The 23,618-nt window shown below is 41.8% G+C and overlaps 1 protein-coding gene across 1 annotated transcript in view; it reads right to left on the reverse strand.

The window, feature by feature from the left end:
* scn8ab (sodium channel, voltage gated, type VIII, alpha subunit b) overlaps nucleotides 1-23,618 on the reverse strand; it is a 99,933-nt gene that overhangs the window by 23,728 nt on the left and 52,587 nt on the right. The window contains exons 12-20 of the mRNA XM_051711323.1: nucleotides 20,797-21,123; nucleotides 18,494-18,626; nucleotides 17,550-17,788; nucleotides 17,083-17,256; nucleotides 16,631-16,987; nucleotides 15,798-16,271; nucleotides 6,967-7,084; nucleotides 1,971-2,125; nucleotides 296-469 (exon numbers count right to left, since the gene is read on the reverse strand). Coding sequence (XP_051567283.1) covers nucleotides 296-469; nucleotides 1,971-2,125; nucleotides 6,967-7,084; nucleotides 15,798-16,271; nucleotides 16,631-16,987; nucleotides 17,083-17,256; nucleotides 17,550-17,788; nucleotides 18,494-18,626; nucleotides 20,797-21,123 — 2,151 coding nt within the window. The remainder of the gene's footprint in view (nucleotides 1-295; nucleotides 470-1,970; nucleotides 2,126-6,966; nucleotides 7,085-15,797; nucleotides 16,272-16,630; nucleotides 16,988-17,082; nucleotides 17,257-17,549; nucleotides 17,789-18,493; nucleotides 18,627-20,796; nucleotides 21,124-23,618) is intronic.

Genomic DNA, 23,618 nt, shown 5'->3' on the forward strand with positions numbered 1-23,618 from the left:
GAGTAGTGCCACTCTACCAATAAATATAATAATTTTAAGACCTGCCTTAAGACATTGTCCACCTTGGAACAGACCATAAGGAGCAAATGGAATAGAATAGAATACAATAGAATAGAAGAACATTTTGCATTGTTTGCATTGACAAATAACAAAACTGATTGATAAAAAAGATTAAAGATACATAATGACTTATTCAAAACTACTACACAAGTACATCATAAGAGTAGTGTTGCATGTTGTGAGTCATTTAAAGGATAATGACAGTGATTTATGCATATGACTGTAAGTTACTTACATCCACAATGAAGAAGTCAAGCCAGCACCATGCATTTGTGAAGTACTTGACAAAGCCATAGGCCACCCATTTCAGTAACATTTCCAGGATGAAGATGTATGTGAAGACTCGATCGGCATATTCTAGAATGACCTGGATGGTTTTCCTCTGTTCAATGTACACATCCTCAAATGCCTAGTCAACAAAACAGAGGAATTTTTCATAGTAATATCTGCATTTTATTGAGGACAGAATTTCTGTCTTATGTTTAAGGAATAGTTCACCCAAAACTTTGTAATTCCAACCCGATATGACGTTCTTTCTTCCGTGAAACATAAAGGAGGAATTTCGAAGAATTTACTAACTGTTCTTTTCCATGCAATTACAATGAATGGGCAATGGAACTTTCAAACTTCAAAAAGGATGCAAAATCACCATAAAATTATCAAAAAAGCAGTTCATTCCACGGAAGAAATAAAGTCATGCAGTGGGCCTGCATATGGAACAACACAGATGTGAGTAAATTATGGTAGAATTTTAGTTTTGTGTTGACAAATTTCAATATGTACTGTAAACATATTTAAGATTTACTGTATATTAAGCCATATAACATTTATTATTATGCCATATAATAGTCATTAATAGTAACAAAAAAAAAAAATATTTGTTATGCTTTTTGGATCAAATATGTGTGTCCTTAATTATAGAAGAGTGTTTAATCTGCTCTCCCACAATAATGCTTCACATTCAGTCCGTGGCATCACCAAAGTGTAGCACTGCAACCCCACTTTCACTGGCTTATACTTTCACTTTAGTGGGAGTTTGGCCATGGCCCCTAACAGTAGCTGTAAGCATGTGGGGCCTATTCTACAGCATTTGGCTATGGTCCCTAAGAGCAGACATGAGATACTGCAGCCCCAAGACAGACTGCTGAGGTGGAGGGGCCAGTGCAGTGCAATATAGTGATAGCTATTAGCTACCTACATAGATCATATCCAACACAGCATGCTATGCAGCCTAAATTAACATCAAAATCTACCTGCACCAGTAGCACTACTTGTAGTGCTTTAGTATTGCACTAATACGTGGTATGAATGAGGAAAAATACTGTGCCTGTGTACCTTAAAACTGTTCCAGAATCACTTGCTGATTTAACTCTTACAGCATCTAGATATTGCATTATGTAACAAAATATCAAAGAAAGTGGCATTAATTTAAAATATAGTACAAACACACTTTTCAAAAAAAAAAAAATAAATGTTATTATTTTTTTTTTCTTCAGCTTGTTAGTTAGTTCTAGCTAGTTCTGATAAAAAATGTCTAGGCACATTTATTTATTTATTATTATTATTTTTTTTTTCAGATGTCATTTGGTTTGATATTTTGTATCTAATGCAATGACATTCATACATTTTTAAGTGTAGCTTAATACCAAATACTTTTTGCAGTCATTATATGTATCACTGATTTTCAGAAATGCAAGAAAAACTTATGAATTGGGAACTGGGTAAAATTTCTGATCTGATCTGGTTTAGTATATGAAGCATTTGTCTCTGTAACGTGCATCAAGGTTATTATTATACACAACTTTATTGAGAGAGCAGTATCAAATGATATCAGCTTATACTTTTTACAGACAGTGTAGTGTGTGTGTGTGTGTGTGTGTGTGTGTGTGTGTGTGTGTGTGTGTCCTCACCAGAGCTCCAGAGCTGAGCAGAATCATAAAAATGATGAGTGTCTCAAACCAGTTGTGTTCAACAATGAGGTAGCAGGTTTTCCTCAAAAACCACCAGTGCTTTCCCCAGCCCTCAGTAATTGGCACGTCACAACATTTGTAGCGTGCAACACAAGCTGAAAAACACATTATACATACACTATGATATATGTACTGTAAGGATGTCAAAAGGACAGGAGGTACCAAGTCGATACTAAAATTAAAGGTGCACTCAGTCATTTTTCCCTCATTAAAAAAGTTGTAGTCCTTAAGAAATAAATCGTAATTTTAAAACTTATGTATAAATCATGAACACTCATAACACACAAGATGAACCAGTCAAATCAGTAACCTTATAAAAGCTGTTTAAATCTACATGGAGAAGGTCCCCTCATGGGGGCTGCCATGCTTGGATCACATGACCAGCCAAAAAATAATTTGTTTAATCTCAGTAAGCGCCCTGTCATTGGACACTTTCACTCATGGATAACATTTTTTTAGTGGACTGTGAATAAAACTTTTCTAAACTGGTAACAGTAACTGAAAACCACTGCGTTTGAATGTTGCTGCATCCAGGCCGCTAGGTGTCAGTGTAAGTCCAAGACAACACGCATAAAAAATTACTGAGTGCACCTTTAAATATGACACTAGTCTTTCTGTAGCACTGAAAGTACCCATCACCAACTCAATTCAGTACCAACGTACTCTCTGACTCACTGGCGGCTGCTGTCTACACACTCGTACCTTGCAGTAGTTTTTAATGTAGAGATATTAAAGTAAACAAGTGAATGTAAACATATGGGGAAAACAACCGGATATGTCTCAAAATATCTGATCTGTGATTTATGTGTTGAGTGTAAGTGCTGCATTTCCTGAAGCTGTCTATTATGTCAGTAATTTTAATCAAAGAACAATACAGACACACACAAAAAAGAGAGACAACCACTTACTGCTCGTGGCTCAATAACTTAAATACCTTCATTAAGGATTAACCTAATAATCATACAGTGAAGAATATACCACTAATTTAAGTCATTTTTCAGTTTCTGAATGTTTACCTGGTACAGCTGTTGGATACATAAAAAAGTCTGGTAACACTTTACTATATGGTTTAATTTGTTAACATTAGGTAATGCATTAGTTATCATGAACAAATAATAAATCATGAACAAATAATAAACATTTTTACAGCATTTATTAACCTTTGTTAGTTCATAATAATACAATTGTTCATAATAAGTTCTTGTAAGTTCATAGTGCATTAACTAATGTTAACAAATACAACTTTTGATTTAAAAAATGTATTAGTATTTGTTAAAATTAACATTAATTTAGATTAATAAATGCTGTAAAAGTATTGTTCATTGTCGGTTTATGTTAACTAATGTTGTTAACGTCATGGTTACTTGCGTAACCTTCGTTCCCTGATGGAGGGAACGAGATATTGTGTCGATGTAGTGACACTAGGGGTCACTCTTGGGAGCCCGAGACACCTCTGGTCTTTGATAAAAGGCCAATGAAAATTGGCAAGTGGTATTTGCATGCCCCTCCCCCGGACATACGGGTATAAAAGGAGCTGGTATGCAACCACTCATTCAGGTTTTATGCTGAGGAACCCAGACAAGATCCGGCCATTTCAGCGGGTAGTTCAGCACTGTGGCAAGAGGGACACAACGTCTCGTTTCCTCCATCAGGGAACGGAGGTTACGCAAGTAACCATGACGTTCCCTATCTGTCACTCACTTGACGTTGTGTTGATGTAGTGACACTAGGGGTCCCTATACAAAACGCCGCAACTGGCTGAACTGTGTTACGTGAACTGGGGGTGTGTGACGGGCAAACAACTGTGTGCCTCGTAGCCAGCACAACAGGCTGACATGTAACCAGATGGTGCCCGTCCCTGAGAAAGAAGGTCCATCCTCAGGGGAATTCGCCGGGGGGCTGTCACAAGGAGCGTGAGGTCCGAGAACCACGTCTGGGTGGGCCAGTAGGGTGCTACCAGGATGACCTGCTCCTCGTCCTCCCTGACCTTGCACAGAGTCTGTGCAAGTAGGCTCACTGGGGGAAACGCATATTTGTGTAGGCCAGGAGGCCAGCTGTGTGCCAGCGCGTCTATGCCGAGAGGTGCCTCGGTCAGGGCGTACCACAGCGGGCAGTGGGAGGATTCTTGGGAGGCGAACAGGTCTACCTGTGCCTGTCCGAATCGACTCCAAATCAGCTTAACCACCTGAGGGTGGAGTCTCCACTCTCCCCTGAGGGTAACCTGCCATGACAGCGCGTCCGCTGCAGTGTTGAGGTCGCCTGGGATATGAGTGACTCGCAGCGACTTGAAGTGCTGCTGACTCCAGAGGAGGAGACGGCAGACGAGTTGTGACATACAACGAGAGCGCAGACCACCTTGGCGGTTGACATATGCTACCGTTACCGTGTTGTCTGTCCGAATTAACACGTGCTTGCCCTGGATCAACGGCCAGAACCTCCGCAGGGCGAGCAGAATCGCCAACAACTCGAGGCAGTTGAGGCTCGAGGTGCCACACCATGTCGTGGCCGTGCTGAGTCTAGGGACATCGAAGCACTTACCTAGCTCCTTGTGACCACCCCCGGAACAGCCTGGGATGGGGGAGGAAGAGGCCTGTCCTCGCAACCCATGGAGACTGTCACATTGGGGGCGGATGTGTGCCACAGCTGGGCGCGCAGGGGCAGGGAGACCACCGCTGGAGCGCCAATCCTGCAAGGGAAAAAAGGTGGATGGTGGTCGTGATGACGATCATGCACACCGGGTATGTGACCCAGGGAAGGAGGAAACCACTCTTTTGCTGAACTATTGGTTAGCGCAGCCACTTGAGCATGCGGCGAAATCAAATATAAAGGCAACAAAAGATTCTCCATCCAGCCCTCCACCGGGGGATGGAATGGTCTTACTACCAGCTCCAATGCAGTGGGTTTCGTCGACCCTGGGTCGCCCATCTCAGGGGCGCTTTGATGACCTTCGTGGGTTCTTGGCGGCTGGCCGTGAGACGGGTGGGATCTTGAGCCGCGCCGGGGCAGGATATGCCGGATAGCCTCTGTCTGCTGCTTCACCTTCCAGAACTGCTGGGCAAAGTCCTCGACGGTGTCGCCGAATAGGCCAGCCTGGGGCAGCAAGGAACCGTGTCTTGTCGGCCTCACCCATCTCGACCAGGTTGAGCCAAAGGTGGCGCTCCTGGACCACTAATGTGGACATCCTCTGCCCGAGAGACCACGCCATGACCTTCGTTGCTCAGAGAGCGAGGTCGGATGCAGAGCGCAGTTCCTGCATCAGATCTGGGGCGGAACTACCCCCATGCAGTTCTTTTAGCGCCTTGGCTTGGTGGACCTGCAGGAGAGCCATGGCGTGCAGGGCAGAGGCGGCTTGTCCAGCAGTGCTGTAGGCCTTGGCCGTCAGGGACGACGTAAACCTACAGGGCTTGGACGGGTGCTTTGGGCATCCACGCCAGGTGGCGGTGCTCTGCGGACATAGATGCACCGCGAGCACCTTATCCACCGGGGGAATCGCCGTATAGCCCCTGGCCGCCCAGGCGGAGGGTTCCACTCTAGCCAGATGCTCGCGGCCGCCCGGGAAATCATGTCTCTCTGCATCAGCCTGTGACTGGGCAATCGTCCCCAAAGGGGGGAGCCCAGCTAAGGCTTCTGCATCCGACTGGACAAGCCCGCTCTCCGATGCTGCGCTCGAGAGCTCGTCAGCTTCGCGGGCTCCGAACAAGAGGTCGAACTCGCCGTGAGACGAGCCGGCGGACTCATCCAGAAGCCCGATCAGGGCAGACAAGTGTGCTGGGGAATGGGAGGTCTGTGGGTGGGTACCCGGTGGAGGCGGTCCCATTGGGGTCCCCAAATCGCCCCTAGTGCTAGCCGCGCTGGCCTCAAACCCGTAGGTAGAAGGACCGAGGCGGGGAGCCGCTGGGGTGGCTTGCTTTCTTACGAAAGCAAGCTGCGACCGCAACGTTGCCATGGTCATGTTCTCGCAGTGAGAACGTGAACCATCCATGAATGATGCCTCCGTGTGGGTCACGCCCAGACACGAAAGACAGCGATCGTGACCGTCTGAAGTTGAGAGGTAACGACCGCAACCAGGAATAACACACAATCGGAAAGCCATCTTTAAAAAGATGCGTCTTTAAAAAGACGTTCCGTGTGTGCCGCTCTTTTAGAGAAATATACTCTTTCAGGAAAATATACTCTCTTTTTTCTGCCAAAGCGCCCAGGGGCATTCTCTGCAACACACCAGTGCAGAGGAGGGAGAAGCTGCTGAAATGCGGCGTCAGATCCAGCAGAGGTGAATGAACAGTCGTGAGAATTCAGCTCAGTGAGCATGAACGTTCGGCTCCGAAGAGAATATCTGAATGAGTGGTTGCATACCAGCTCCTTTTATACCCGTATGTCCGGGGGAGTGGCATGCAAATACCACTCGCCAATTTTCATTGGCCTTTTATCAAAGACCAGAGGTGTCTCGGGCTCCCAAGAGTGACCCCTAGTGTCACTACATTGACACATCGTCGAGTGAGTGACAGATAGGGAACTAATGTTAACTTATTGTAATTTTTTGTAAAGTGTTACTAAATGTTTAATCCCTGTTTAATTCATTGAAGTCTTTCTTCTGTTGTCTTTATTTATTCTAATGCTTGCAATTTTTTTTTTTTTTCTATTATATTGACTTTATATAATTATAAAAACTTTTATAATTGCCATGATATGTTTCTTTGCCTGTGGTATCTAAATTGGTAAGAAAATCTTTACATTTTTACTGGTATTGGTATCAAATACTAAAAGTTTGGTATCATGACAACCCTAATGTACTATATATTATGCATGAAAGCTAAACCATATGTAATACTCTAACAATGAACCTTAACATTTGCAATACACCGAGTCGCTGTAAACTGGGATTTAACAGAGTGAGATGTACACTTGCATGCAAAACAAACACACATGGATTGCTCACCATCAGTCCAGCAAGCCTCTGGATCCAAGTACTCCTCCACCACCTCCACTACAGCCATTTCTTCCTCATCAGGCTTTATGTCTATGGTACTTCCCTCTGAAGAGCTGGTGTCATCCAACTGTAGGGAAAAACACAGTTATATCGACACAAATAGAAATGTATAATTTTACCTGTTTTATCCGTTACTTTCAATGGGAGCCTTCCATATATTTCTGAGGATCACAACAAGGTCAACACAATGTGAAGTGCTTGAGTTCTCCAATCACTGCTTAACATTCTCCATGTAAGATTCCACCTCCAGTGAAAGAATTCTAAGGTTCCGTGAGTCCACAAAAATCCCCAAATGCAATGTAAGCCTATTTCAGCACATGATTATCAGGGATTTAATAGTCTTACTCACTAGTAGGTTATAAACCAGATACCAGATGTGTCCTAGCACTAACCTTCATTGTTCTTCTAGGTGTCTAGCTAAATTAGCATTCACTCTACCCAAGATGTAATTAACCTTGACTCAACACTCACTGAATTAACAAGGTTGAAAACTATCATCTACATATGCAAATCAGACAGTGATGAATAACTTTTTGCTGCCTTTTATTCAAATCAGGTGCTGTTTTATTGATTTACTTTAGCTGCATATTATTTTACTGCAAATCTGATCATACCTGTATTTACTTTAATAAATACAGAACATACTAGGCAAGAGCATCATCCCCATTACATTCTAATTTTTGTATCAAATTAATTTGAATACAGCTGTGATACAATATCAGTTTTTAGAAATTATCCACGTTCAAACTGTATGATGTACCCTTGAACTTGATGCATGTAATGTAGTAATGTTGCATTATTCTGCGTATTGATGTGAAAATAGAAAAAGATGTAAATACTTAATATAACAAATCAAACAGGTTAGACCCTACACTCAATTACCTTGCATTATAGTACATTATATATACCGTATATATATATATAAAATAAAGTGTTAAAAATTAATGCAGTTAATTACGCCCCCTGAAACGTATGTAAATTCCGTAATAAAAGTATGGATTTTCCTACCATGCGACCAATTCGAGCCACGTCAATAAGACATATAAGGGAAAATCCACTTCTAGGTGTGCGTCAAACAATTTTAAAGCACAATGTAGAGACGAAGTACCACCCGACGCAAAGCTGAGTGCATTCAAACCGTTTAATGCACACTTAAACATGGATTATCCTGCTTATATCATGGTCACTTGCCAGCATTGATTAGTTACACCTGTCATTGATTTATGCAACGCAAATTTCGATTGAAATACTAATAATGGCTAACTTTATCTACAGGTCATTAGATCTAGTGTTCTGCCCATTCTAAATCAGACTCAGAGATAAACTAGTGCAATAATGTTATATTTATTTGAATGAATTAAATAAAAAGCTGTATGAATAATTGGAAAAATGGATGTAAGGTTTATTTATTTATTTATTTTTGGGAGACCACACACTCTGTAAAACAATTTAAATGCACAATCCCAAAATAACAATAGCAATATAATGTAGAATGGTTGGCACTCCTAAGAACATATTTAATTTCTATTCTTTGTCATTTTCACATTAATGAGGAAAAAACAGCATTGCTGACGTGACAGTAGTTAAAGTCGCACTTACTATTCATGATGCGGGGAAAACCAAAACCATTCGAAACACTCTGAGACCTGCAAACTTTGACCTCTGAGACATAGATATGTTATCCATAAAGGTTGCACGATTAATTTAAAGGCGGCACAGCATGACTTGATGATGTCATGTTTTGTGATGTGATGGGTTAAACCCAGCTCTGAGACTCTTCAGACTTGCTATACTATATTTACGTTCAGAGGTAGTTTGAACCATGCTTGAACAGAGGCATAGAAATCTTGAGAGTAGGTGGCTAGGTGCATTAATATAGAACAGTGATTAAAAATGACTGGAACTACCTGTGCATTAATTGGTTTTAAAACATGCATTCCAGCCAATGAAAATTTAGCATTCGAATAGACCATGATCCCTCTCTCTCTCTCTCTCTCTCTCTCTTATATATATATATATATATATATATATATATATATATATATATATATATATATATATATTTATATACATACATATACATACTACATACAGTATATATAATTATTGTTATTATTATTATTATTATTAATAAAATAATTCTACAAGTTCACAAGGACAGCAACTTTAGTAATAGGTATAATTCCTTGTGCAGAGTTATCAGACTCTTTATTACTGCTAGCTACCACCATAATTTAAACCTGATTAGAATGCACACAAATATTTACACACACAGACACATTCCTTTTTTGTACTGGAAGGGCCTGACCCTGGTCACAGCAGGCCAGGATGACACAGCAGTTTTATAAAACCCTAGTCGTCAATACGCATACAAACACAAAAGCATCAAAAGCAAAAGCATCAAAGAACCCTTAAATACCACCACTGCAGTCCTCGCTGATCCAGTCTGGCCAATCAAAAATATAGACCCACCCAGCAATGCTCTGACTGGCAAACAAGCTTGATCTACTGCGATGCCACTGGCTGGCCGTTCAGCACGTGTAGTTCAGCAGTACTGGATCTGTTATGTCTAAACTGGGTCAAGGTGACCCAGTCTTTTCACAGATACCAGGACAATGACAAGAGAGTCTGTATAAATGTAAGTGCTTGTGCATATCTGTGATAAATATTATAAAACTGCATAATTTTCTTACTCACTTCCTTTCCTGCTTGTCTCTATGCTAATTTAATCTGAGGGCCGATTTTCAAGACACAGGTAAACACTGACAGTTATTTCTTGTTTTCTGGATAATCTAGTCTACTGGTGTTGTGCTAAGTAACGTACATAATCAGCACTCTACTGAAGACATTTTTGTGGCCTTGCTATGCTGTTTGTTTGGAGGGAGAATACCAGCTTTAATATCTTTATTTTGTTTGAAACTTTTAAACACATGGAGCTAGGCTCTATATCAAATGACTTACACAATGATTTTACAATGATATTACTCAAGCTAAACAGTTAAGCAAATGTTGCGATGATTTTAATGCGCTTTTTATTTCGCCATTAAGTGTCTTAAAAAGCATGTCATTAAACTAGTTTCGCACTCCTTCAATGTCTAATCGCTCGAGTATAAGAGCATTAAGAATTTTCTTTTAAAAATGTCTCTGTTTTAAACTTAAGTAGCGAAAATGCCGTTCAAGTTCAAACTCTCCATATTTTTCATATATTAAAAGGTTTCACTAAACATAGGTAAATATGACTTTTTATTACTATATACAGCTCTGGAAAAAATTAAGGGACCACTGCAAAAATAACCCAATACTAGTGTTTTAACTAAGGGAGAGTTCAGAAATCAATATTTGGTGGAATAACCCTGATTTTCAATCACAGCTTTCATGCGTCTTGGCATGCTCTCTACCAGTCTTTCACATTGCTGTTGGGTGACTATATGCCACTCCTGGCTGAAGCACCTCCATATCATATATATATATATATATTTATGTATTTATTTTTTAACATCTGCCTTGCACTGCGAGGCGTGGTACAAAAGTTGATGCAAGCGCAATGTGAAAGTGTAAGTGTAAGCGTGAGGCAATCGTCTGTGTTCCGCGACTGCTATCGGGTCCTTGAATAACGTATAACATGCCAGTAAAGGCAGCCGGTGGAGTTTCTGTTGCCTCCCTAGGGAGTTGGTGCCTAGCTTTGAATTGAGTTGTGCTGTGTTCATTCCCTATCTGTCACTCACTTGAAGTTGTGTCGATGTAGTGACACTAGGGGTCACTCTTGGGAGCCCCAAACACCTCTTCTTTTTGAAAAAAGGTCAATGGTAATTGGCGAGTGGAATTTGCATGCCGCTCCCCCGGACATACTGGTATAAAAGGAGCTGGTATGCAACCACTCATTCAGATTTTCTCTTCGGACCCGAGCGATTGTGTTCAGCGAGCTGAATTACTCTGCCGATCCATTCACCTCGAAAAGCTGTTGGATTTACGGTGCATTACAGCAGCTTCTCCCCCTCTTGCACTGGTGAAGTGCAGAGAACGCTCCTGGGCGCTTCAGCAGCTAAAAGAGTATATTCTTCAAAAGAGTATATTTTCCCTTCTTAAAAGAGTGGCATTAATGGAGAGCATCTTTTTAAAGATGCCTCTCCATTTGTGTGTATTTCCTGGTTGCGATCGTTACCTCTCTGCTTCCGATGGCCACGATCGCGGTCTTACGTGCATGGGCACTGTCCACGCAGAGACAGCTTTCATGGATGGGTCATGTTCTCACTGCGAGAGCGTGACCATGGCAACATTGCGGTCGTGGTTTTTCCTGCGTTAGAGGGAAAGACTACCCCAGCAGCTCCACGCCTCGGTCCTTCTACCTACGGATTTGAGGCCATGTCGGTTAGCACTGGGGGTGATTTGGGGACCCTAATGGGAGCCACTCCACTGAGTAACTCCCCATGGACCACCCATTCCCCAGTATGCTTGTTTGCCCTGCTGGGATGAGACCGCTGGCTCGTCTCAGGGTGAGTTCGCGATCTCGTTTCGGCGCTCGCAAAGTGGATGAGCTCTCGATTACAGCATCGGAGAGCGGGCTGTCCAGTCTGATGCTGAGGACTCGTATGTTGCAGCCTGACAAGCAGCTGGCAGCCATGCTTGCCCGGGTGGCTACGTGTGTCGGGCTGGAGTGGAACCCTCCACCCCCCCCGAAACTTCGCAGCCTGACGATTTGTTCCTAGGCCTGGAGCGCCACTCACAGCCACACCCCGCCCCGGTACCTTTCTTCCCGGAGGTGCATGAGGAGCTCATGAGGTTGTGGCGGGCACCTTTCACTGCCTGGACCTGGGTTCTGAGCTCCTCCACTCTCACTACCCTCGATGGTGGGGCTGCCAGGGGATACTCAGCGGTTGCGGTGCACCTGTGCCTGCAAAACGCCGCCACCTGGTGGTGCCGCCTGAGACCCCCATCCAGCACCTGTAGGGTTATGTCGTCTCTGGCGACTGAGGCCTGCGGTGCCACTGGACAGGCCGCCTCCGCCCTGCACGCCATGGCTCTCCTGCAAGTGCACAAAGCCAAGGCGCTAAGAGAACTGCACGAGGGTAGTTCTGACCCGGGATTGATGCAGGAGCTGCGCTCGGTGACCGACCTCGCTCTCCGGGTGACGAAGGTCACGCCGCGGTCTCTCGGCAGGCGATGTCCACCCAGGTGATCCAGGAGTGCCACCTATGGCTCAACCTGGTCGAGATGAGAGAGGCTGACAAGGCACGGTTCCTTGACGCCCCCATTTCCCAGGTCAGCCTGTTCAGCGACACCGTCGTGGACTTCGCCCAGCAGTTCTCGGCGGTGAAGAAGCAGATGGAGGCTATACAGCACATCCTGCCCCGGCGCGGCTCAAGACCCCGCACCCAGTCTGCTCGTCACCAAGGGCGTCCTCCTGCAGCAACAGCAACAGTACCGGCTCCACCGCAGCCCGCCCCGCGGAAGCAGACGCCACCCGTCTCACTCTACCAGGAGTGTAGCAGCCTCCTGGGCCCTAACCAGTGGTGCCTCTTTGGCAGACATCTGCAGAGCAGTGGGCTGGGCAACACCCAACACCTTTACAAGGTTCTACAATCTCCGGGTTGAGCCGGTTTCGTCCCGTGTATTGTCAGGTACGAGCAGGTAAGTTCCGGGACAGTTGGCTGGGTGTAACACTTGCGCATAGCGCCTTTCCCCTCCCTTGAGGTGAAGACGTGCGCTTTTGACTCCCAGTCGTGTTCACAAGCTGTGATCCCTGGATGACTTTCCTCCTTAGCCCTGTGGCAGACGAATTTGCAGAGAAACTCACTGCCAGCCCAGTGCATGTGCTAATTAGGCCCTGTACTTGGGTAGGTGCTCCACATGTGCTGGTTCCCCGTAGGTGACCCCATGTGATATCTTCCGCTAAATCGTTTCCCTGTCAGTAAACTGCATCTTCCTTGGGCAGAGGCCCCTCTGCCCCCGGTCACCATGTTTGTAGAAACTACTCCCCCCTCAGGCAGGACCTACCATGTGAATTCTCCACATGACATACTTCCAACAAGACTCAGTAAGACCATGTGAAGTATTTCCACTCAAAATACCCCCCCCCCTTCTCTGGGCGGGGTGTGGTCTCCGCAGTGTCTTCCCCTTGGGAATGACACCCCCCCCCCCCCCCGATGTAGACAATTATGGCCCCCAGTCGGTTAACAAATTCCTCTCTTTTTGGGGAGAGAAAAGAGGCCACAGCTGGGCTAGCCTGTCCCTATTTGTTGGGCAGTCAAGTTGTTCCCAAAGGACCGTTCGACGCTCATAATAGCATTGGGGGAGGTTACGTGATGGTCTGGTGCACTGGCTACAAGGCACACAGCAGTCTGCCCATCTCGCACCGCCAGTCCACATAACACAGTTCAGCTAGTTGTGGCGTTTTGTATAGGGACCCCTAGTGTCACTACATCAACGCAACGTTGAGTGAGTGACAGTTGTAACGAGACGTTGTGTCCCTCTTGCCACAACACTGAACTATCCGCTGAAATGGCCGGGACCTTGTCTCGGCTCCTCAGCACAAAACCTGAATGAGTGGTTGCATATCAGCTCCTTTTATACCCGTATGTCCGGGGGAGTGGTACGCAAATTCCACTCACCAATTCCCATTGGCCTTTTTTCAAAAAGCAGAGGTGTTTGGGGCTCCCAAGAGTGACTCCCTACTGTCACTACATCAACACAATGTCTCATTCCTTCCATCAGGGAACGGAGGTTACAACAGCAACTAGGATGTTTTCTGTTGTTCAACTCTGTTGGTGGGGTACATCTGGATGAAGTATATTTTGTCCACTCATGTTTATAAAGATATTGTAACTAATCACGATGAACTACAAACAATTATGCGATTAATCACAATTACATATTTTAATTGTTTGACAGCCCTAATATATAAATATATATATATATATAAAGAGAGAGAGAGAGAGAGAGAGAGTATTGGTCCATAAATTATTAAATAGAATGATTAAATATAGTTAATTTAGTGAAAAACAGGTTTAGTGAAAAACATGCCTTGATTACAAAGGCTGTTTGAAGGAATGACTTTTCACCTGATCGTGTACAAACACACACACACATACAAAGGAAAAACATTACATCATCCGGTGGACTGCATCTATTCTTTGGCTGAGTGGCTCAGCACTCAGCAGAAGCAGCAAGGCAATAAATCACAGGAATAGCACAACTCAACGTTCCTTTACTGCCTGCACAGCCTTAATCCACCTATGCTGCTGTAATCTGCAGTCCGTAATCAACTACTGACTCTTTGTCTAGATTTTGCTCTATTGACACGTACTGCCATAATCAGATCATTCCCTTTCCACTTTTGAGGTTGTAATTACTGTCTCATATTTTGATGAATAAAAATGTATACATTTCAGAATATTGTGCTATTAGTTGCCAAAATGTCACATAAAAAGAATTCCTTAACCTCATTAGCTTGCTTGTACAAGACTGAACTGGTTTATAAAATCTGCTAATCTGATCATATTTTGGAGGTTGTATACTACAGACCTTTGCTGCCTTTGTTTGTCTTTTTATTTATAAATAAGTAAACTTTGATCAAGAAGCCCAAATGCAGCCTCAGGAAATGCATAATGTGGTGTTCATTTCTGTAATGGAACACAATAATTTTTACTGTGCCAGGAAGAGATACTGTGTCTTTGCCAGCATACACACAAGCCAACTCTTTCCAAAGAGAAATGATGCTAAAAGCGTTGTGGACTTAAAATTATAATCTTTGTGAATTCAGCACTGAAAGCAGCTGCTAACTGCTATGGTTAGATACAAAAAGTTGTAGAAACAGACAAATACAAGAATATGAAGAAATAAAAAGGTAATTGGCCAATTCTCATGAAAAGAAAATGTCCTGTTCATATTTAACAGCAAAAAATGAAATCATATGTTGTATAAAGAAAATGAAGCCTACATTTACTGTAGGACCATTAAGATTTTTTGTATTTTGACATTATTCTCATGACACTCAGGCACTATTTTACCCCCCAATTCTCATTACCGTAGCACGTCCAGACATTTTGCTTTTATTATTCCAATTGTTTTCGATAATTCTTTTCATTTTACTGTAATTTTTAAATGCATTACAGTTATTCCATCAATGTGCGCCACCCCGGCGTCTTTCGTTTTCGCTGTTGTGTACTGTCTCCATGTTTATCTCCATGTCTCCCGCTGAACACGTTTAGATGCGCTCTACAATATGGAACAGCCTTTCTGTGGGCCCCAACTCCAGTCCAACCGGGCCCCCTTCAAGCCCGGGCCCGGGACAAAAGGCCTAGTTGTCCCCCCTTATCGGCGGAAATGGTAATGACATTTTGGGTGCTAAAATGTGCGTAACTGTCATGAAAATAATGTAACGGCAGAAATCTTTATGGCCCTAAAAATAAGCTTCCTCTTCTATATGCAAAATATAATTTCTAATTTGATTTTGGAGTAATATAGGACCAGGACATTTTCTTGAAAGGTTTTGTGAGAATCACCCAAATAGAATTTTTGTCTGTTGTTTTTAAATCTGGACAATACATTCTTTTTCTGAGAGTGTAGAACAAACCAAAAATTTGTGGCGTTTTCATGTGCTGTGAGTTCAAAACAAACCTATTTTTTCCTCTTTACCTCCACACATCATCAATTCACTTGTTACTCAATACTCATTCTTACCCACAACTTTCTGTCTCATTTTTGTCACTGAATCTGTACCTCCACACTTTTCATCATTGTCTACCTTCATACCCCTCCCTCATCCTGTGCTCAGTACTCACATCTTTGCTATTTTCCACATCTGACTCACTGCTGAAATCCTCTGTGTTGAGATTCTCGAAATCCGACTCTCCCACAGCGATGGGAACCCGTACTGTTAGGTTGGGGTTGTGTATGAAGGACATGGGCTCCTCATCGATCATGTACTTTCCTACGCTACTGCCAATGCCACTTGTGGTGCCATTACCATTCTTGGGGTAGATAAGGTCACATTTGATGTCCACTCCAGTGTGGTTACCAATGATGTTGAGTTTCTTGTCATACATGTCATCAAGAGGTTTGTCTTCATCTTCCAGAGGTTGCTTCTTCAGGATGTGGGCCACCAGGAGCCGCACGTGAATTTTCAGCCAAGCGATACCCTTTTTGATGCGAATCACTGAGATCTGCAGGTTGTTCATCTCACCATCATCATCTGTGGCTGCCAGATTATCAGCACTGAAAGAGCTGAGCAGCAAGGCCAAGAACAGGTTCAGCACCTGATCAAGAGAAAGATCACTTCTTTAGCTTAATATTGTTAAATCTATAGACAATAATGGGCCCGGTCCTTGGGGTCTCGTGGCCTTGGCTTGTGAATGTCTGTGAAGTCCACGAGACCATAAGGTGTCCCATTTGTTGATTCATGGTTCAAAAGGCTGCTCAAGACCTCCCCCTCCCCCTCACTATGCTCTTTTGCAAAACCTGCTCTGGAACAGACTTCACAGTCTAAGCGGCATGTTTTTTTTTTGGCTGGTGAACACCATGTCTACGCTGGTCCACCAGCTAGTCCAGCATTAAATCAACACTAATCAACATAAACCAGCCTTGACCAGCATGGAAAAGGAACTTTAAAACTCACCACCAAGTTTCCAATGACCATCACCATCATGAAGACAGTGAGACACATTGTTTGTCCAGCCACCTCCATACAATCCCACATGGTCTCAATCCACTCTCCGCACAGCACCCGGAACACAATGAGGAAGGAGTGAAAAAAGTCGTTCATGTGCCAGCGGGGCAGCTCGCAGCTCTCAGCAATCTTACACACACAGTCTTTATAGCTCTTCCCAAACAACTGCATGCCCACCACGGCAAAGATGAAGACGATGATGGCCAGCACCAGGGTCAGGTTCCCTAAAGCTCCCACTGAGTTACCAATGATCTTTATCAGCATGTTCAGAGTGGGCCATGATTTAGCCAGCTTAAACACCCTCAGCTGTATGAGAGAGAAGAACAGATGGATACAATCTACAATACTGTAAATGCAGTACACCAACACACATGAAGAAGAAATGGTCACACAGAACGCACCAATCTGAAGGATCTGAGCACAGACAGCCCCTCTACATCAGCCAGCCCCAGCTCCACCAAACTCAGGCTTACAATGAAGCCATCAAAGATATTCCAGCCCTCTTGGAAATAGTAATATGGATCCATGGCAATCAGCTTTGCGAACATTTCAGTAGTGAAGATACCTGTGAACACCTGAGGTACAAAGATAAGGAATATCATTAGGAGGTTTAAAGTTTGACATTTTTTGGTGGTTTGAATGATATCAGAGGAGTGTAAGTTAGCAAAAGAGTACAGTATAGCATTTTTGGGCATTATGGTTGTTGTATGGAAAGTTATTCTTTCAGTTGTAGCTGGACCTCTAATGTCCAATGCTTATGTATTAAGTAATACATACGTTACATTATGTACATTAACATTATGTACAACTATGGTTATGTCTTTATGACAGCAAACAAGTAAAAAAAAAAAAAAAAAAAGACTCTTACCAGATTTCCCACAGAAAGCACCTCCTCAAAGTGTGGAGTAATTGGATAATGCTCCATGGCCATAAAGATTGTGTTCAGCACAATACATATTGTGATGCCCAGGTCTACAAATGGATCCATCACTATCAAGTTCATTATCTCTTTTATTTTTATCCAGATTGGACAACACTCCCATATCAAGAATATGTTGGCGAACTTATACCAACATGGCGGACATTTTCTCTGAGACTCCTCCAGTTCTGTGATGATAAAGAGAAAAAGGAGAGGAGGGGAACAAATGTTGAGGCCCATATTTTAAAGGGATAGTTCACTAAAAAATAAAAATTGTCATTATTTACTCACCCTCACGTTGTTTCAAACCAATATGCTGTAATGTTTTGTCCGTGGAACACAAAAGAAGAATTTTCAGAATCTTCACATCTTTTCCATACAACGACAATTCATTGTGTCCTATAAAATCAAGCTTTCAAATCAATTATGGCGCAGGTCTGACATCATGAGATTTGGTTACAAGACAGGTGAGATGGTTTGATATCCGACCTGCAGGATATGCACTTTAATTGATTTGAGAGCTGTGGCGGATAGGGATATTATCAGTGAATAATGACTTAAATTTTGGTCGGTTCATTACACAAAGATATCATATGGTTTTAAAATACTTGAATTTAGCAACTTGTTGTATATACAACTTTTACTTTGTTTTTATTGTACTTCTTGTGACTATGAACTGTTGTATGGAAAAGATCTAAGTGAAGATACTGTACTAATAAATTATTAAAAAAATAAACAAAACTAAAACGACGCGGGCATAAAATGACGGTGAATAAATAACAGAATTTTCATTTTTGGGTAAACTATTGCTTTAAACATGAAAATATTTATGTAAAATGTATACATAAGTAATGAACAGCGAGAAGGACAGAGTGACAGACATTACACTATACCTTCCACCAGTGTGTTGGTGACGACAGTCATCGCACTATTAGCTCGCTCTTTTCGACTAAAGGAAGTATTGAGCTGGTCTACTGACACCATAAGAGAACCTGAGTGTTTTCTCTTCCCCTCCACATCTGTGGTCTGAGAAGAGAAAAAGAACAGTTAGAGGTGATAAAACATGCAAACCCATGCTAACATACATGCACATGCTGACAAAAACATAAGCACAAAATATCATCAGAACCTCAGACTCAACCTTAATATTTTATTTAGCCACTGCTTAATTTTCAGACACATTTCTGTTGCTTCACTAGAAAACAATTTGATTCTCCCAAGACATGGATCTGCAATAGCTAGTTCCCTCAGCAAAATCAAACAGTAAGTACAGTAGCTTTCTAAAAATCCTACATGACCCTGAATGAAAAAAAAGTTAGATTCCCTTTCCTCACTTCATCTTTGCCTGGCTTTTAAACATTAGATCAAGATCTAAAAGCCTTAAAGGGCTAATTCACCCCAAAATTACATGTTGTTCCAAACCTGTGTGACTTTCTTTCTTCCATAATAACATAAAAAGAGATGTTTGGCAGAATGGATGTCCCCGTCACCATTCAAATTCATTGCATCTTTTTTTTTTCATCTTATGAAAGTGAATGGTGACTAAGGCTGTCATTTTGCAGAATACTTCTTTTTATGTTCCACAGAAGAAATAAAGTCATATGAGTTTAGAACAACATGAGGGTGAGTAAATAACAAGAACATTTTTATTTTTGGGTGAACTATCCTTTTAACCAGCTCTATATGATATGAACATTCTAAATGAGAGACACCTATTCACTTACCTGAGTTTGGAGATAATCAATCATTACTGCAAATTGTAGCTGCCTAACTCTAAAGCTTAGTTGTCCTCCACAGAATATCAGCATGCAAGGACAAGCACGAAGAAAATTCACACATTACATATGGCCCGGTTTTCACTACCTTTAGGAAACTCTTTGGACTTTCAATTTAAATGGTATTGTGAGCATAAATTTACTAGGTATTGTTGGCATTCTTTCTTTTTTATGTTAAAATCTGGCTGAATGTTCCTTTTCATTACTGGTTACACTTTCACATCTGGTTGCACTTTCATTACAACCAGATAAGAATGTTAGATTTCTTATCCAAGAACGTTAGATAAGAACATTGCATGTACAGTTAAACATCTGAAACAGCATACTGAGTGGAAACTGGGCCACAGTCATGCTTCCCACACAGGAGGAGAAGGTAAAGAGAGTATAAGGATGTCAATCCACCATGCTAACTGAAATGAGGCAGAATGCTGTTACTGGAAAGGTTAGGATAGGTTTTTTCTTGCATCCCACTTTTTTTTGGGGGGGGGGGTCATAAATTATGAAATTACAGGTAAATGTGTTAGAACAGATAATATATGGAGAAAAAAAGGAGGGGACAAATTTGAGGTTGTGGTTGACATAAAGGAATGGATTCAATGTGACCTAAAGAATATTATAGGTACATTATTTCATGAGAAATATGCATTAATGTCAGTTTAATAAGAATCACAAAAATAAAATAAATTATAAAACATAATTCAAATTCAGACGCATCCCCTAATGATTACCTAATCATTCAAACTGATTTGATAACCATTTTGTCCGATTCACTGAAAAGAACAATCTGTTATAGCTTGGGAGTATGTTTTCCTCTAAACAAAAGCAATATCAAGGTGATAAAATATTTTACAGAAGAGCATAACTCAAAATACTGTATGTACTGTATATTAACCATAGAAATTTCTATGACTTCTAAGATTCATTAATTTCTATTCTTTCAGGCCTGGAGAACACAATTGCAAAATTCCCTGATATTTCCAGGTTTTCCATGACCGTGGGAACCTATAAATTAGGTTGAAGGTAAAAGTTTGTATAGGTTAAGTTAGTTTAAAGATGGGCATTAATGTTCAACGGGCAGTATTTACGGGACCCCTTGAAAGGTCTCCCAATTTCATTGTTTGATTGGCCATGCCATTCACAGAGGGAGACTGCTGGCAAGGAGTGGGGACTGTTAGGATTGCTGATCAAGACTTGTGTGAAAAAAGAGAAATAAAATAGAGACAAGTGAAGAGGAGGAAAATGAATCATTAAGGGGTGAAGAAGGAAGAGACAAAGGAGAAATACAGACATTGAAAGTTAGGAAAGGACATAATCAAGATGGGAGAAAAAGGGAAAGAGAGAAAAAAAATCTAAACTGGATTCATAATAAGCCAATCTTGTCATGCCTATACTCTGAACCTGCCCCCTGTAGACGTCCTTACACTGTCATCAGAAGCTGCCTTATCTATTTTCACCTCAGGCAGTAGCCGTCCGGGCCCAGGCCCGATCAGAGACACCACGCCATTGCAGTCCACCGTGCTGTTTCTCTTGCAGCCTGGGTGGGGGGCCAGTGGGTTGATGCGCGAGGAGCCCTGGCTATAGCCGCTGTAGCTGCTGCGCCTGTACGGGACGAAGAGTGAGCCGCGGCGGTCTTCGCTCTCCTCCACCGTGCTGTGCTCATCGTCAGCAAACTCATTCTCTGAACCCTTGAAGCTGAAGATACTGCTACGGCGGGACATGAAGGGCGAGCCAGGGATACTCAAAAGGGACTGTAAAAGAAGAAACATGACAAAAGAAGAAACATTGTAAAAAAGTTCAGTTCAGTTAACCTTAAAAATTGTCTTCATGTGGTTATATTTAAAGCTGCACTACAGAAGATTTTTTGGTTAAAAATTAACCAAATGCCATTATTAAATGAGCACATTAAAAAAAAAATCCGTATTCAAAACAAATAACCTTGACTTACCTCGATTCACTACATTAAGCCTACAAAAATTATTAGAATTTTGAGCTGTCAGGCCGGATTTGGCACAAAATCTCAAGCTAATGTCATTCATCTTTGCATCTTTACATCATGTCTGTAAACACAGAAAAGAAGTACCAGCTGTAACGGTTCCAGCTGGGGAAGCTATGCTGTTCAGTTCAGTCAGTCACTGTCACACAGTTCAGGACAGTATCCCAGCATTCTGGATGGATGTTTATCTGTTATCTGTTTGGCGAAGTTGTTTACTTGCTATAATGCTTGGATTTGTTTTCTGGTAGGGTTGTTGGATCTTAAATTAATTGTAATGTTTAAAAAAAAACATCCTTTTAAAAAAATTTTTTTGTTGATATTACTAGTGTTCACTGATCACTATGTATCAACGTTTTCCAGTTACTGTAACATGTTTAATAATATTATTATATTATATAACATTGCTGTAGTTTCGAGGTTCCCTAAGTGTGTGTGTGCCGCTGTTTTCTAATTTCCTTTACCCTAGTCGCAGAAATACATCCCTTTCCATTGTCCTTTTAGCAGATAGTCTGTTGTAAAGCCACTTTAGGTACAAATTACTATAAGGTAGTTCCCCTTAAAATTTATTGTCTCTAGTTGTTTATGATGAAACGATTTTCATAGCAAAGTAATAATAATCTGTTTAGCTTGTAACCATCTCTCTATTTTAACTTTACTGCTAAAGAAATTATTAAGGAAATGTTTTATTATTGTTATATTGCACATTTCTGCATATTATTTTCATGTTTTATAAAGTATATTTAATTCCCATCATTATTGAATCCTCGTTTCATGATTTTAGTTTACAGCATTATTGTGTGCATTCCATAGATGTACTATTGTAGTATTATGGTTTACTTGCATGAAGTGCAGTGTCAGAAAAGTGCTATATACAGTTGAAGTCTGAAGTTTATATACAAATTTTTTAGCCACTCCACAGATTTTATATTAGCAAACTATGATTTTGGCAAGTTGTTTAGGACATCTACTTTGTACATGACACGAGTAATTTTTCCTACAATTGTTTACAGACAGACTGTTACTTTTAATTGACTATATCACAATTCCAGTGGGTCAGAAGTTTACATACATTAAGTTAACTGTGCTTTTAAGCAGCTCTGAAAATTCCGGAAAATGATGTCAAGCCTTTAGGCAATTAGCCAATTAGCTTCTGATAGGCTAATTGGAGTCAATTGGAGATGTACCTGTGGATTTATTTTAAGGCCTACCTTCAAACTCAGTGCCTCTTTGCTTGACATCATGGAAAAATCAAAAGAAATCAGCCAAGACCTCAGAAAAAACATTGTGGACCTCCACAAGTCTGGTTCATCCTTGGGAGCAATTTCCAAATGCCTGAAGGTACCACATTCATCTGTACAAACAGTAGTACGCAAGTATAAACACCATGGGACACGCAGCCATCATACCGCTCAGGAAGGAGACGCATTCTGTCTCATAGAGATGAATGTAGTTTGGTGCGAAAAGTGCAAAACAATCCCAGAACAACAGCAAAGGACTTTGTGAAGATGCTGGAGGAATCAGGTAGACAAGTATCTATATCCACAGTAAAACGAGTCCTATATCGACATAACCTGAAAGGCTGCTCAGCAAGGAAGAAGCCACTGCTCCAAAACCACCATAAAAAAGCCAGATTACAGTTAGCAAGTGCACATGGGGACAAAGATCTTACTTTTTGGAGAAATGTCCTCTGGTCTGATGAAACAAAAATTTAACTGTTTGGCCATAATGACAATCGTTATGTTTGGAAGAAAAAGGGTGAGGCTTGCAAGCCGAAGAACACCATCCCAACTGTGAAGCATGGGGGTGGCAGCATCTTGTTGTGGGGGTGCTTTGCTGCAGGAGGGACTGGTGCACTTCACAAAATAGATGGCATCATGAGGAAAGAAAATTATGTGGATATATTGAAGCAACATCTCAAGACATCAGCCAGGAAGTTAAAGCTTGGTTGCAAATGGGTCTTCCAAATGGACAATGACCACAAGCATACCTCCAAAGTTGTGGCAAAATGGCTTAAGGACAACAAAGTCAAGGTATTGGAGTGGCCATGACAAAGCCCTGACCTCAATCCACTAGAAATTTGTGGGAAGAACTGAAAAAGCATGTGTGAGCAAAGAGGCCTACAAACCTGACTCAGTTACACTAATTCTGTCTGGAGGAATGGGCCAAAATTCCAGCAACTTATTGTGAGAAGCTTGTGGAAAGCTACCCAAAATGTCTGACCCACATTAAACAATTTAAAGGCAATGCTAC

This window comes from Myxocyprinus asiaticus, chromosome 12 (genome assembly GCF_019703515.2).
Source record: "Myxocyprinus asiaticus isolate MX2 ecotype Aquarium Trade chromosome 12, UBuf_Myxa_2, whole genome shotgun sequence".
NCBI lineage: Eukaryota > Metazoa > Chordata > Actinopteri > Cypriniformes > Catostomidae > Myxocyprinus > Myxocyprinus asiaticus.